The sequence below is a fragment of the Gobius niger genome (assembly GCF_951799975.1).
Source record: "Gobius niger genome assembly, chromosome: 14".
Taxonomy (NCBI): domain Eukaryota; kingdom Metazoa; phylum Chordata; class Actinopteri; order Gobiiformes; family Gobiidae; genus Gobius; species Gobius niger.
The window spans coordinates 9,895,150-9,910,622 of NC_136865.1; the positions used below are offsets into that span (position 1 = coordinate 9,895,150).

A 15,473-nucleotide genomic window follows, 5' to 3' on the forward strand; every position below is an offset into this window, starting at 1 on the left:
CAAACAAGACGATGAGACGAAAAGCTAAGGGTTCGCTTTTGTCAGTGTTGTTAGGAGGAAGGTTTTTCTTTCCAGGGGTGGATGTTGGCTTTTTCCATGTGCGAATTGGCTCTAAACTGCCCATTGTTAATAATGCGTGGGGGACTGGTCTTTTTCCCCATAAATATCACATTTATGTTTACAGGGAACAGTGGGGTTTATACATGGGCGTCGACAAATTGAGAGAAAACACCTGTGTTAGCCTTATTCGATCAGTGTTTCTTTTTCCTTCGGTCCTGTCTGCACTGCAAAAAGTAATCGAGAAATGAGTAAAATTTTCTTAAAGGGGCTAGATGCAAGTTTGCCATTTTATACTCACTACTGCCACCTCAGGCCATGCGTGTATCTGCACCTTCTATATTAAGCTCGTGCATGACGGCACTTCGGACCCGAATTACCACCTTTTTGAGCGACAGAGCAGGATTTTAGAGGCAGTTGTGGTAAATATGGGCTCATTCTACACAATAGGACATTGTTGAAACATGTAGGGGGAGGGAAATACTTAATTTTAACATTTTTAAACTCTGTATAGTTCCTTTAAATAAGTACATTTTCTGTTGATTTGAGTAACTAATTTCAAGACATCGGTCCACAGGGCAAGTTTTTCACAATAAAATTGAGAAGGAACAAAACCCTCACAATTAGATAGAGAATATTAATATACTTGTTGTTTTTCTTTATTTAAATGTAAAAGAAAAACCTCGCCCCCATGGACTGATTTCTTAAAATTTGTTTCTCAAATTAAAGGGACTATACAGAGTTTAAAAACATTAAAGCTAAGTATTTTCATCCCCCTACATGTTCCAGCCATGTCCTAATGTGTAGAAAGAGCTCAGACCTGTTCACCACAACTGCCTCTAAAATCCTGCACTGTCACTCAATAAGTTGTTACTTCGGGTCCAAAGTGCCGTCATGCATGAGCTTAATATAGAGACTGCAGTTACACGCAAGACCTGAGGTGGCAGTAGTGAGTATAAAATGACCAACTTGCATATAGTCTCTTTAAGGACAAATGTACTTATTTTCTAGATTACTTTTTGCAGGGCCCTGTCTCTTCACAGATATAGTCACGGCATTAATCATAAACTAAATTGTACATACTGTTTACTTATGTAATGTTGTTCATCATCAAACCCCATCAGCTATTATAGTATAACAATTCTCTGAATAAAAACATTAAGCAAAGCAAAGCAGACGTATGCGCATTGCTTGTGTCGCTGAATATGTCCAGAGTGAATCATCATTTTTAAGCTGTTTCACTTGTCCTATAAATCACTTCCCCCAGAGCAGAGACACAACAATGGTGCGTAAAATGAGAAAAACAGCTATTTATTTTGGGTGTAAATATACAGTAAAAACGTGATTATCCCCAAAGACAACACAATCCTGGGTGATCCTCTTGTTCCTATAGTTACACCCTCACAGTGATGTCTGGTAAAGGTACGTTTTCTATGATTCTGAGGCCTGTAATCTTGCATGGAAATGTTTTTGTTACAGAATTTTACATAATTTACATCCTCCGCAGACTTTTGTGAACAGTTAAAGAAGATTATTGTCAACATAAACAAAACATATTCAATTAGGGCCTGGGCCGTAACGTGCGCCTGGTTACACTACCCACGCATTTTGCAGTTTTTGGCTCCAGGACAAAAATCCTTATCTGCTGCTTCACAACCCACTCTCCAAAGAAACACCTCTATTTTTGGATACTCATTTTCACATTATCGAGTGACGAATGGTCCTTGTCATTTGTCGTTGCTTATGTGCAAAAAGTAGGGAATTGGTTAATTATCCATGCAAATCAGCTCTTATTCACTGCCATCCCAGTGAAAATTAGCCATTCATAGCCTGCTGAAATGATAATATCTGTTGGAGTTGCTCTCCATTTCTCATAAGATTGAAAAATCGGTGTTCTGTTAGGGTATATTTTAACTGGGGAACAAAAGGAGAGATGGGGCAGAGTATGTCCAAAAGTCCAAAATGTTTTTCCTCAAGGGTTCACAAGCAGCACTGTACTTGGACAGGCTACGAACTTGAATCTCATAATAAAATGAAAAAAATAAATAAAAAATGTTTTGACCAACTTTACAACCACTACCCTCTTTGTCTTTCCAGTGCCTCCCACACCGATCGCCCCGCCCCAGCTGCTGCGGGCCGGTCCCACCTACCTAATCATCCAGCTCAACACCAACTCCATCGTGGGGGACGGGCCGGTGATCCGCAGGGAGATCCAGTACAGGGCCAGTCAGTCCACCTGGCTGGAGACTCACGGCGTGGGCTCTCTCACCTACAAAGTGTGGCATTTGGAGCCGGACACGGAGTACCACATCAGCGTCCTGCTCACGCGGCCCGGAGACGGGGGCACCGGAGCGCCGGGGCCGCCCCTCATCAGCAGGACCAAGTGTGCAGGTAGGTGGGAAAGATCGGCGTCTAAAAGTTACTCGCCTTTGAATTGTATCAGTGAAAGGAGCGCACAGACTTGTACGTCAGGTGCGATTAATAGTTTATCAAAGCGTTTGACTATTTTGGTGCATAGACTGTGGGCTGATGCAATGGAGGGAGCGTTTAATGAGCTGAGGACACACGAGAGCAGTGGTTCTCAACTGGCATGGCGTCCAGACCCACAATCACCCTGGGATGACAAGCCGTGACCCAATGACTTGTACAATAATGTAAAGTATTGTCCCTTCCTCAAAACATGTTGTTGAATAAGCATTAGATAAGCCCAAAATGATAAACCTGCCCAATAATCGTCATTTTCACAAGTTGTGATTCTATACTTCAATGTGAATCTGTTTTCCATTGAAAGGCCTGATATCGATTAAAAAAATAAATAAATCGATTCTAAAGTCGTGTTTGTCTGCATGAACTATGTTTATTTCAATCTGCAATAACTCAGCTCTTCATTTTGAGTGCTAGCTTGTCCCTCGAGGAGCAAAGATACTGCGAGGCAAAAAAACGAGTGAAAAATAGCTCCCCCTGGATATGAACGTTTTTTGTGCACATGTTTCCTTGTCCCGCATGTCTTCCAAACAAAGATTTAGTGGTTTATTTCCAAAAATCTTGCCATGGACAGCTTCACCCTGCAGTATGGGGGCAGCCATTTTGTGTACTGTCATAGACCAGCCTGATTGGCTGTGCCTTGCGTACATGGCAACAAAGGGGGTGTTAAAGCAGAACTAAGTAACTTGTGTCCCTAGAGGCCATAAGCGCCACTGCAGGTGTCGTAGCATGTTGTATTTTTTTTTTACTCATTAATTGTCCGTGAGAGTAAATACTACGCTGACAGAAAAGACGAAGTTTGAGAGGGATATTGTTCATCCAATTACACAATAGAGATCTTTTTTTCACTCAAACTTGTTTAAGTGACGCTAGCCCGCAGTTAGCTTTGCCCATTAGCATGTTAGCTTCTTCATGATTCCATAAGTGTGTATTGGGGCCTCCAACCCAGAGGCAGGAAAGTTGCAATTGTGGCTTTCTGGCCAGAGACACCGGAGAAGATGAAAGACCCCCCAATCATCCCATTAGCACTTGTATTACCCCCAGAGGGACTACGGAAAGGATTTGTTAAGGTGAGCACGTTACTTAGTGCTGCTTTAAATACTTAATGTAAATATTCATATTTTTACTAATTTACCGAGCTAGAGTTAGTTTTTACTATTTGCAGTATTAGTTCTTCTGAGAATGCCTTCTATATCCAAGTAAAATTGGTACTGCGTGATGTCCTGGACTGAATCGAAGAGTGAATCGTGAATCAAATCGGGCCCTTGTGAATCGATTTGGGAAATCCGAATCGATACCCAGCCCTACTCGTGACCCACTGAAAACGGTTCCCCGACCCACTTTTGGGTCCTGACCACGAGTTGAGAACCCCTGCATTAGAGGACTTGATTCAACAGACATAGTCAACAACAACGCTTTCCACAACAAATATTCTTACTCTCGAATGAAGCCACAGACTAAACAACATTCCCTGTATTTACAATAAAAAACAACAACACAAACAAATGACCACAAGTCAGACCAAAACTAACTTCCAGGATACAAAGTTAGTTAGTCAGGACATTTTGTTGGACCGCCTTTAGCCTTGATTAAAACAAGCATTCCCAGCTTCTGCAATGTCGCGTTGCATTGGTTTTTTACCATGATCTTGTACTGATGATGGGAGAGTGTGACCACTTCTCAAAGCCTTCTCCAGCACATCCCAAAGATTCTCACTGGGGTCAAGAGCTGGACTCTGTGGTGCCGGTCCATGTGTGAAAGTGATGTCTCACGCTCCCTGAACCACTCCTTCACAATGTGAGCCCGATGAATCCTGGCATTGTCATCTCGGAATACTTTCCTATATCAATCCTGCCAGTTAGTTATTAAGCCTTTTCTCTCCCTGACTTTTACTCCGAACAATGACTGACTTTAATTTTCTTTGTTAGCAGATATAATGTTTCCTGCAGTTTTGACATCTCCAGATGCTTCGAAAACTTTCATCCCGCAGTCTGCAAAAAAAAATGTAAAAAAAAGAATAAATTTGAATTAAACAAAGCATAGAATTGCAAATGTGAGTTGGAGGAGACATAATCTGTGAAATATTGTCTCGTACAATATGGGAAAGTACACCTGAAGATTATGCAGCAAGAAGTTTGGATTCTTCTCTGTCTTTTTATCATGCGGCGCAGAGAGAGGGGGAGAGGCGTTAGAAGTCGGGGAATTATTTTCAGAACATGGCCAAGCCGTTCTATTCCAAAAAATATGGCTTTAATATTGCTTTGCTGGAAAAAGGTTCTTCTACTAAACTGTATTGATAGCTGTGGTTCTTTTGTAAGGCCGTGCAAACAATGTGCCACGGAAATTGCCTGGAAGAAATTGGATGGACAGACGCAAGGGGACATGGAAGAATTTACTTTAAAGGGAGGGTGTTACGTAAGATTTACAGTTTAGAGATTTCTTTCTCACGGTGTTGTTCCCTCATCAGAAACCTGAGTGTTGCTACGAGCCCGAGAGAGGCTTGTTTTGTTGAGGGATGGTCTCAAAGAAGCGGCATAGCGCTTTCTGCGGGTGTTGGTATATAATGTTGATTAGAAAATGCCATATTGATGTAAAACAGCTAAAACACAATACCCAGTAGTTTCGCCTCCTGATTTCCGAGGGAACTCCCGATAAGGCCCTCCCACTCCCTTCTCCGCACTCCCATTGGCCGCTGTTTTCAATTAAAAAAAACACAGTGTATTTACAATCTGATGACAATATTAGGCTTAGGAACAGATCGAGCGGTGACGTCAGGACAAACTTTTTGGGTGTCGGAGGAGTTTTCCTTGAGCTGCCGTTGCGGCGCCCAGAAGGTCCGACGATCACTCAAAGATGCGGCAGCGGCTCGAAACACAGCCAGTGGTATGTTTTTGATGAGAGAACAACACTGTAACGTGGTAGTAATTAGGGCTGAACAATATGGATAACATTTCATAGCTCGATATTTATGCCAGATATCTTGATAACGATTCGATACATATATATACAGATATAACTATGGGTTAGGTGAAAACCAAGCATTTTTCAGAAAAACAAAAACATAATAATAAAGAGTGCAGTTTTATTGATCAAAATCTATATTGTTTTTTTCGATATGTATATATATCTTGATACGATAACGATATATCCTTCAGCCCTAGAGCCTGTTTGAGTGACAGCCAGCTGCAGCCAGCGGCTTTTTAATGTGTGCGGGCTCGGGTCGGTTCGGCAAATTGAGACACATTTTTTTGGGTCAGGTTTGATTTACATTGGGTCGGGTTGGGTCAGAAAAAAAGCCGACCCGTGCATCACTATAATCACGGCAAAAAGCTCAAAACACGTCAGTTTCCCATGAGAAACCAGACGATTTGCAAACAGAAGGTCAACTTTGATTAAGTCGTTTTTAAATCAACATAAACTAGATCAACATCGAGGATTAATACAGCTCGAATCCATTACAAACTATCGCTGTCATTTATTAGAGAACTGTGTTGGGGGCAATTTGTGGGCTGAAATGATCAGGAACCGAAAGCCTGAACTCATGCTGTATACGCAGAGGAAACAGGATTATAAAACACAAAAAACAGACCATTTCACGATTTGTCTTTACCTTTTTCCCGCATGACAATCTTTTTGCTTTGCTGTCTGTATCTTTTGTTGCGACCTCCCACCCCCCTCTCTCTCTCCCCCATGACGCCGCTGTCACCTGCCACGCTCTTTGATCCGCGCGCTCTCCTCCACTACCTTCCGTGTCGCCCACCTCCTGTCGGCTCCCATTGCCCACATGAGAGGCCCTATCCTGGGGGAGGGCTCGGCTCAGACAGGCCCGTGCTCCAGACACGTACCGCTCTGGATGAATTTGTCTCCCAATATGTCACACTAAAAAGAAAAAAGAAAAAACTCTTCTTTAGCCACACGCCGTATTTTTCTTAGACAGGCGTTCAAGGTGACATTTCATACTCGCCGGTGCAAAGGATTGGAGCGCTATGCCGCCGTCGTCAGGGGCAGCGAGGCTTGCACTGAGCCCACTTCACAGGGGGGTCTATTATACCGCCGCAATTTTGCTACTCACGATTTTGGTTTGAAATGTATTGCCACCGACCACTGGCAGTACATGAGGTGACCAGTGTGGTGATGTTGTAGTGACTCAGTGGCTGTATGAGTGGTCAGCATGGCGCCTTTGCTTTCCATCACAGTGGTCTCTAGGACGCTCCAGGATCAATTGTTTGGAAGGTTTTCACTGCTGACGGACCCTCTCACCAGAAAACCTGCAAAATAATAGATCCTGGAGCTTTTTCGAGAACACTGTGAAGGCATCATGTAAACACTCATACAGCCGCTTGGTCACTACAGGGTCAAATCCGCACAAATATAAAAAAATGTCTTCGCTTAAAAAGTTGCATAATGCACCTTTAAAGGGACTATACAGAGTTTAAAAATGTTAAAATTAAGTATTTTCCTCCCCCCTACATGTTCCAACAATGTCCTAAGGTGAAGAATAAGCCCAGACCTGTTCACCACAACTGCTTCTAAAATCCTGCACTGTCACTCAAAAAGGTGTTAATTCGGTCCGAAGTGCCGTCATGCACGAGCTTAATATAAAAAGGTGCAGTTACACATATGACCTGAGGTGGCAGTAGTGAGTATAAAATAGCGAACTTGCATCTAGCCCCTTTAAAGTCATACTCATGTCAATAATAATAATAATAATGCATTGGTTTTATATAGCTTTTCTGGACTCTCAAAAACTGCTTTACATTGCACTATTCATTCACTCCATGCTTGGTGATGGTAAGCTACTGTACCAGTCTGCACGATCGGCCCCTCTGACCACCACTACTCCCTCACTCACTCACTGGTCTCCCGTCCAAGTACCGACCAGGCCCATCCCTGTTTAGCCTCCAAGGTCTGACGGGATCGGGCATAGCAATGGCTCATAACTGTGCAATAGGGACATCACCAGTTCATCTGTATGGAGATGTTTCTATACTTTGCTCTCCACTTATGGGCAGCCCATTAGGTCTGTATCCAAACTAGAGTCAGTAAATTAAGAAAGGAGTCATCTTCCTAAAGTTCTTAGGAAATGGAAGTTCCTAGCTGGAATTAGCCTGGCCTTAGCCATCCGTAAACTCCGGTCAATTATAATTTCCCTACATGTACGTCTGGGTCTGATCTCAGTGGCCATGTTACATCGATTGAATTTCAACCTACCATTCAGCTAGCGGGGGTGGCGGGTCTTGTATGTGATGTCAAGCAGTTCTTTGATAATCCATCTCAACAACAACATCGTTGGTGTTGAGCTGAACGTTAGAGGCCGTGTCGCTGACATGTTTATTTATGCTTCACACTCTTTGACCACAGTTAAATTACTGTGGCATAGCAACGTATAACCTGTCCCACTCGATTTATTCATTATCTATCTATCTATCTATCTATCTATCTATCTATCTATCTATCTATCTATCTATCTATCTATCTATCTATCTATCTATCTATCTATCTATCTATCTATCTATCTATCTATCTATCTATCTATCTATCTATCTATCTATCTATCTATCTATCCTATCTATCTATTATTCAGGACAGCACTCCTGAACCCTAATGCTCTTAAGATGTAAATTATTTGTAAAACTGCATGGAAACACTATTTTATGATTATTTTCTTTAAACACTCAAAAAATTACGATGGAATGAAAGAAAATATCCACAGACCCAAAACTCAAGCACCAAATTCTGAATCTTAAATTTCCTCCAGTCATCTCCTTCATGATGAGCATTGATTGCACCCAATCAACAGGTGCACAGAAACGTCCCTAACCCTGAATAATTCATATGATCAGCTACTTTCCCAAATCAAAATAATCAGTCTAAGAGTTGACTTTTTGGTTCATTTATTTGCATATCGTTGTTTATCCATATATCTCTCAGGCGGGAACATGGAAACACCTCCACACACTGCGGGAATCAAACTCAGGACCTTTGCGTATCATTTTACTTTACTGTGCATAGCTTGGTCCAAGTGTTAGCTCACATTTGCACCTTCTGAAACAAGGATGGTGCTCGAGCCTTTATGTTTCCCGCTGCGACAGTCGGACTAATGCGCGAATCGCGAGTCAATGATCTATACCCAAATGGATGTGGCTTTGGTTGCATTTTCTTATATGAAATCAACCATTCATTTTAGGTTCAGCAAATGAATTTATTGCCGCGCATAAAAAGTGCACTCCCCTCTGCTCCCCCATAAATGCAGATGCTAATACTTTATCTGTCCCATATATGAAGCGTGCACGCTGGACCATTACCTCTCCTTAAAGTTGCCCCTCTGCAGTTTTTAAAGCAAAGTGGACCGTTTGGGAATAAACTCCGACGCTTTACTGCAGTGGTTCTCAAACTGTGATGTATGTTGTACAGTAGTGGGACCTTCGATAGAGAATACAGATGTTATACTAACCCAGGGTTTCTTGGTTCAATTCTAAATGTTGGTATTGCCTGTTGACCATTTTGTTTTCATAGGGGAGATGTGTTCTGTACATTTGATCAACACTTCAATAAGTGCAGTAGGAACAACAGATAAGCCCATTTCAGGTTTTACAAGACAATCCTGGTCAGACACCTATCTTTATTGTTAGGTCATGGGATTATCAGGAGCACCCAAGGGAAATGTATAACAATTATTTACTTCTACTTCTTAACTTCAAGGTTTAGCCACACTAATGCCCAAAGAATGAGATCAGCTGACTACCGGAACATCCTTAATGTCCAGGTTATTCCACCAATGGATTCTTCTTCTTCCCTGATGGCACAGGCATATTCCAAGCTGACAATGCCAGGATTCATCAGGCTCACATCGTGAAAGAGACATTCTTCTCACACATGGATTGGCCATGACAAAGTCCAGATCTTAACCCCATTGAGGATCTGTGGGATGTGCTGGAGAAGGCTTTACGCAGTGGTCACACTCTCCCATCATCATTACAAAAGTCTTGGTGAAAAATGAATGCAACACTGGACCTTTTGACATCGCTGAAGGGTACTGAAACGATCTATTAAAGCTAAAGGTGGTCCAACCAAGTATAAATGCTTGTCAAATACTTTGTGTCGACTTTTTGTTGTGGTCTGGCAGTGTTTATTCCATTCAGCTTGTTTATGCCTTCACTTGAGCTCATTCTAAAGCAAATAGTCAAACCTACAGTAGATTGTTAAACATGTCAGGAGTCAAAGCCCTTTGCGGTGAGCACTACACCAAAGACCATCCATCCAAATCTGCTGCTACGGCACCAGCCGGGACTGTCCTCCTCAGGCAGCTGCTATAAACACCAGCGCAGTGCTCCGATGAAAAGTGTACGCCCACGGGGGACAGCTCGCCCTCATTCATGCGCCTCTTCACTTGGCCCCTGATCTTGCTACCGGTACTCCCGGCTAATCCCCCTTATTGGGCTAATAGGGCTAGAGACGTAGCTTGGGACGCGGCCGGTGTGGAGATGGGGGGCGGCGGAGGGGAGCTGGAGGGCTAGCGTAATGATGAGTAATGGGGTTGCGGGCAGAGAGGGAGCCCCCGATGGCGGGACTCGGAGTTAACAGCGTCTAACCCTTAAATAAAGCTGATGGTAAAAAGTGGAGATGATGCCAAGTGCAGCGTGATTAATTATCGGAGCGGGGGAGGGTTAGGGCTTTCAGCTGTTAAGAACAAAATGTGCAACTGTGAGAATTAATCTTGTTTTAGTCTTTGCTTCCTGTAAACTGGTTTCTATTCAGAGCGGAATGTATGGTGGAGTCGCAATCTGTGAGAAGCAATGAGTCACCGCGAAAAAGGTGAAAACGTATTTTAATGTTTGCCAGGTTTGGAAGTGCGTTTGCCATTTTTCTCGCCGCCTGTGTTTTACAAAGTGGCGGATAGCTTTCCTAACTGTATCTCCATGTGGCAATAGTCGTACACAGTATTCATTAGAAAGAGTTGCTACCGGTCTCCATCTTATCTGTTGAGATATGATATACAATATTCTTTCCATCTATCCATGGAAGGATGGATTGATAGATGGATGGATGCGATGGATGGATGGATGGATGGATGGATGGATGGATGGATGGATGGATGGATGGATGGATGCGATGGATGGATGGATGGATGCGATGGATGGATGGATGGATGGATGGATGGATGGATGGATGGATGGATGGATGGATGGATGGATGGATGGATGGATGCATTGGATGGATGGATGGATGGAATGGATGGATGGATGGATGGATGGATGGATGGATGGATGGATGCATTGGATGGATGGATGGATGCAATGGATGGATGGATGGATGGATGGATGGATGGATGGATGGATGGATGGATGGATGCATTGGATGGATGGATGGATGGATGCGATGGATGGATGGATGCATTGGATGGATGGATGGATGGATGCATTGGATGGATGGATGGATGGATGGATGCAATGGATGGATGGATGGATGGATGGATGGATGGATGGATGGATGCATTGGATGGATGGATGGATGGATGGATGGATGGATGGATGGATGGATGGATGCATTGGATGGATGGATGGATGGATGGATGCATTGGATGGATGGATGGATGGATATCCTTTGACCAAATAGAAAGAAAAAAAATCATGATTTACTTTAACATGAAGTATCAAATTAAATAATGATTTACTTACGCACTTTTATGACAGTTGATTTAACAAAGAAAAATAACCTTATACGATAACTCTCCAAGTATCAACTCATCCCACATTTCTACAATAACCACAATCACTTTTGGACTGCCTTCATACTTTGCCAGTTTAATGACGCAGTAAGGCGAAAGCTAATTTTGCTCCTAGCCTCCCGGTCCATCCTGTCCCATCCTTTCCTAAAATGCTACAAGCTAGTGCTGTCTTGAGCGCGTGTCGAGACTGGGGCTAAGCTAGAAGATGCAGCTAACCTTGTGTATTTGTGGAAATAACGCACTCGCACATGACAACCGTAATTAGCCATGATTTGTACAGATCTGGTGAGGGCTGGGTAGAGAGATAGACTGTATAATATGCGAGCCAGTGTTGTATATTTTTGTGTGTTATTTTCAAGCCGGTATGCTCTCACCTCTGCGTGACCCTGTGAATCTATAAAGGCTGCTGCCACGGCATTGGAATTCTATTCTCTCCTCCGTCTCGTCTTTTAAGGTGTCCTCGGCGGAGACATTGGAAGAGAATACAGTTGTCTTGTCAGAGGCAATACCACAGATCCAGCAAGAAACACTATCAATTATTTCCCAGCAGCGGCGGTGGGAATGCAGCGAGATGCGAAGCCGTCATTTGTCGTTTGGAAACTTCAATCCAAGGCGTTTTAGAATCACAACGCACAGCCATTAGCAACATCGGGATTGGGCTTTGGACATACTTGGTTGGAAGGAGCACATTATGCGGCCAGTATTTTCTCTCCCTCGATTGTGGCAAATTAAGTAGCCAACCAGTACTAAGTGTGACTGAGGAGGTAAAATAAATTGTTTGTGAAGCAGAACAGCAAGTTTAATTAAAGAAAAAGAAAGTCATTGGGCTGAACGCCAGTTACATATCCTTCACTGAACTTTGCATGCCCTCCTGGTGTACAGTATCTCTGCCCAAACACATGTTTTGGTAGCACATGGGAACTCCAGAAATGTGTCGCTTAAAGCCCGATCGCACATTTCAACCCAGGAACAGGACTGAGCTGGCTAGTCCTGGAAGCTTTCGGAGTTTGTTAGCTTGTTCAGTGTATTTTATGAACGATCCGGGTACTTTCTGTTTTCAACCCATGGACCACATTAAAGTGATGTCAAAGCCTCGTTAGGAAATCATGAACAAATGTACGGACCTGTCGAGTTTTCACTGTAGATGCGAATTAGCGTATAGAAGCGGCCTCTGAGCTAAATGCTAAATCATATTCCGTTAAGTTTCTGCTTTTTGCTACGTCGGATACACATCCAATATGATACAGAAACCAGAGAAATTATACTAATGCCGTTAAACAGACCTCTTTAATACAGGGACTTCACCATTCATATCAATGGGGATGGAACGCTCAATTCATACAGGTCCGGTAAACCGTTGGCTAACACAAGTATTTCCATGGTGATGGTTAGCAGCATTAGCATCACAGAGCAAACAGCGCATTCTGTATTCTGTCCAGAGGACCCACTGTTGAATATAGGGTTAAGTTTCAAGAAATCCAAACATATATTCGTCATGTGTTTGTACTTACTTTTAACAGAGGGTACCGCCATTTTCATTTTTTACTTAAAGCAGTACTAAGTAATTTGTTAACTTGAATAAATCATTTCCGTAGTCCCTCTGGGGGTAAAACACGTGTTAATGGGATGATTGGGGATCTTTCATCTCCCCCTGGTGTCTCTGGCCAGAAAACCACACTTGCAACTTCGCTGCCTATGGGTCGGAGGCCCCAACACACACTAATAGAATCACGAAGAAGAAGCTAACAGACTAACGGACAAGGCTAATTGCGCCACTTAAACAGTATTTACAGCCAAGTTTGAGTGAAAAAGTGTTTATTTACTCTCACGGATAATTAATGAGTAAAAAAGCGCAACATGCTACGACACCTGCAGTGGCGTTTATGGCCTCTAGGGGCATGAGTTACTTAGTACTGCTTTAACGCTGCTTTCATCAGGACATAAGAGAATCTACAAGAGTATGTGAGAAGGTTTTTCCAAGTCAGAAGCGTGTTTCGTAAAAAATCCAACTTCCTAGAAACATAGCCTTCTTAAAGCTAGCTTTACGTGCTCAGAATTTAAACCGACAGCGCATTTCTCTTCGGCAACATTTGGTAACCTTCTAAACAATACTTTGCATTCTTTCCCCTCCATTTCCCCTCCAAACTTAGCACTGCTCACACTCACCGCGCCTCTCCATGCCTCTGAACAGACAAATGTTGGATTCCGTGTCCATCAGTTATACATGTGGCAGTATAGGGGTTGCATGCTGTCTCTCGTGTGCTCGGTGATAGATGCCGGCTTCCGCGGTTAGCCCGGGGTTTGTCTGCCTTTGGGTGTGCGCTGATCCCGGCGTGTTCGGAATACAAACGCGTGGAGATGGGTTGGAAGCGGGGTTCACATGGGCCGGTTTCCTGCGAAATAAAGAACACTTGCCACACTCGGTAAGCTCTCCGGATGATACCTGCAAATCTGTGCTGGAAGCTTGCAGTGAATGAGATGAGCTGTGTTGAGAGAATGTCCATAGGTAGTCTTTTTTGGGTGGAATTGGAAAGCAGTGGGTAGTTTTAGGTGTTGAAAAGATGTGTGGTACGGCTGCAGTGTAAAATTGTTGGTCGTTGATGAGTTATTATTAACTCTTTACTATTTTCATTACAAGTTTTTATCAGGTCAAATGCACATTGAGAAACACTTGAAAGATTATTGTAGTAGTAGAAATAGTTGACAATTAATTAATGTCACAATTAATTAGGTTTGTTATTGCAGCCCCGATATAGCAATGCAGTTGCATGTAGGAGGAAAATGAGCATTATGCAAACTCTACTTTTTTGAGCTTCTAAACATGTTTAATCATTGTTTCCTTGTCAACAACATGCTTGGAGCACAGTCTTGTTTCATTCATGCTGGTTAGAGTATGAGAGTCGTTGGCCTAGAATTTCCTGAAATTTTGTTCAGTTTAACCCGGCAGTGTCCTCAACATTTTGAAAGACGATAAACCCTCTGAGCTGTTTTGCTCTCGAAATGAGTTCATTACAGCGCCACTGATTTGTTTGTATGCCGTTAGCTAAGAATGGAGGCTTGAGTTTTTTTTGTTTTTTTTCTAGCACTCAATTGCTTCCGGCGAACAACAGCAAGCCAAGTGACTTTTCCACACGCACAAAGAATAACGATTTCCTCTCATTAGCAGATCACCGCACGGCCACATCATGAATCTCTGCTGTGTATTAGTTTATGTCCCACCCCCGGTCTGTAGGTGGAATAGTTGGCTAAGCTTTTTATTTTCATTATTGAACAGACTTCAATAGAGTTGCAATGCATACACGCTGCCCTTGAACCACTGAGACAGATGAAAGGATAGTTTGACATTCAAGGCAGACAACTTACAGTACACCTGTAAGAGACATCATTGCAGTAATTGTTTTCTGTCGATGTATTCCAATTTCCAAAAACTCCCCTCCAAATGAGCTGACACTAACCTCATGTCCTGTCATCCCTCCCTTGTCCCCAGAGCCCATGCGTGCCCTGCGAGGCCTGACCGCCACGGAAATCCAACCCCGGCAGCTGTCTCTTCAGTGGGAGCCCCTCGGGTACAACCTGACGCGCTGCCACACCTACACGCTGTCCCTGTGCTACCGCTACTCCATGCCAACAGGGGGCAGCGGAGGCAACAACGCCACCGTCCGGGAGTGCCTGTCTGTGGAGGGCAACACCAGTCACTTCACTCTCCGGGACCTGCCGCCGTTCCGCTCCGTGCACGTCCGCCTGGCGCTGTCCAACCCGGAGGGCAAGAAGGAGAGCCGAGAGGTCACCTTCCAGACCGAGGAGGACAGTACGTGCACGTTCATTTTGTTGGCTTTTTCATTAGGGTTGTCACAAAGTAATATTGAGGTATAAAACTTTGGAAACTTGTCCAATGCATAGTAAAAAAGTAACTGATGAAGACACAAACTATGGGTAAATGTCAAGGTTGAAAGTAGTTTATTTTTCCTGCCGGTACTTATGTATACATATATATAATAATGTATATATTCCCCTCTCTCTTTACACTACATAGCAGTGTCTATTGATTACCAGACCAGTTTCAATGGCTTAAAAATATAAACTCACTTGTAAATTTAGAAAACAATTCAAAAAGGAGATATCGGCTTCATATTTAAGTGCTGAGTATTTACAGTATAATCGTGAGCATTTGCATCTATGTTTTTAGATGCCTCTTTTACACCAT

The 15,473-nt window shown here is 43.1% G+C and overlaps 2 protein-coding genes across 6 annotated transcripts in view; one reads left to right on the forward strand and one right to left on the reverse strand.

Moving 5' to 3' along the window:
* Positions 1–15,473, forward strand: part of LOC306974083 (receptor-type tyrosine-protein phosphatase U-like) — a 371,134-nt gene that overhangs the window by 233,602 nt on the left and 122,059 nt on the right. For all 5 annotated transcript variants that reach the window (XM_079571206.1, XM_079571209.1, XM_079571207.1 and 2 more), the window contains exons 7-8: positions 2,155–2,448; positions 14,757–15,077. In XM_079571206.1, coding sequence (XP_079427332.1) covers positions 2,155–2,448; positions 14,757–15,077 — 615 coding nt within the window. The remainder of the gene's footprint in view (positions 1–2,154; positions 2,449–14,756; positions 15,078–15,473) is intronic.
* Positions 1–15,473, reverse strand: part of LOC306974165 (C-reactive protein-like) — a 431,917-nt gene that overhangs the window by 165,190 nt on the left and 251,254 nt on the right. The gene's annotated exons all lie outside the window — the stretch shown is intronic.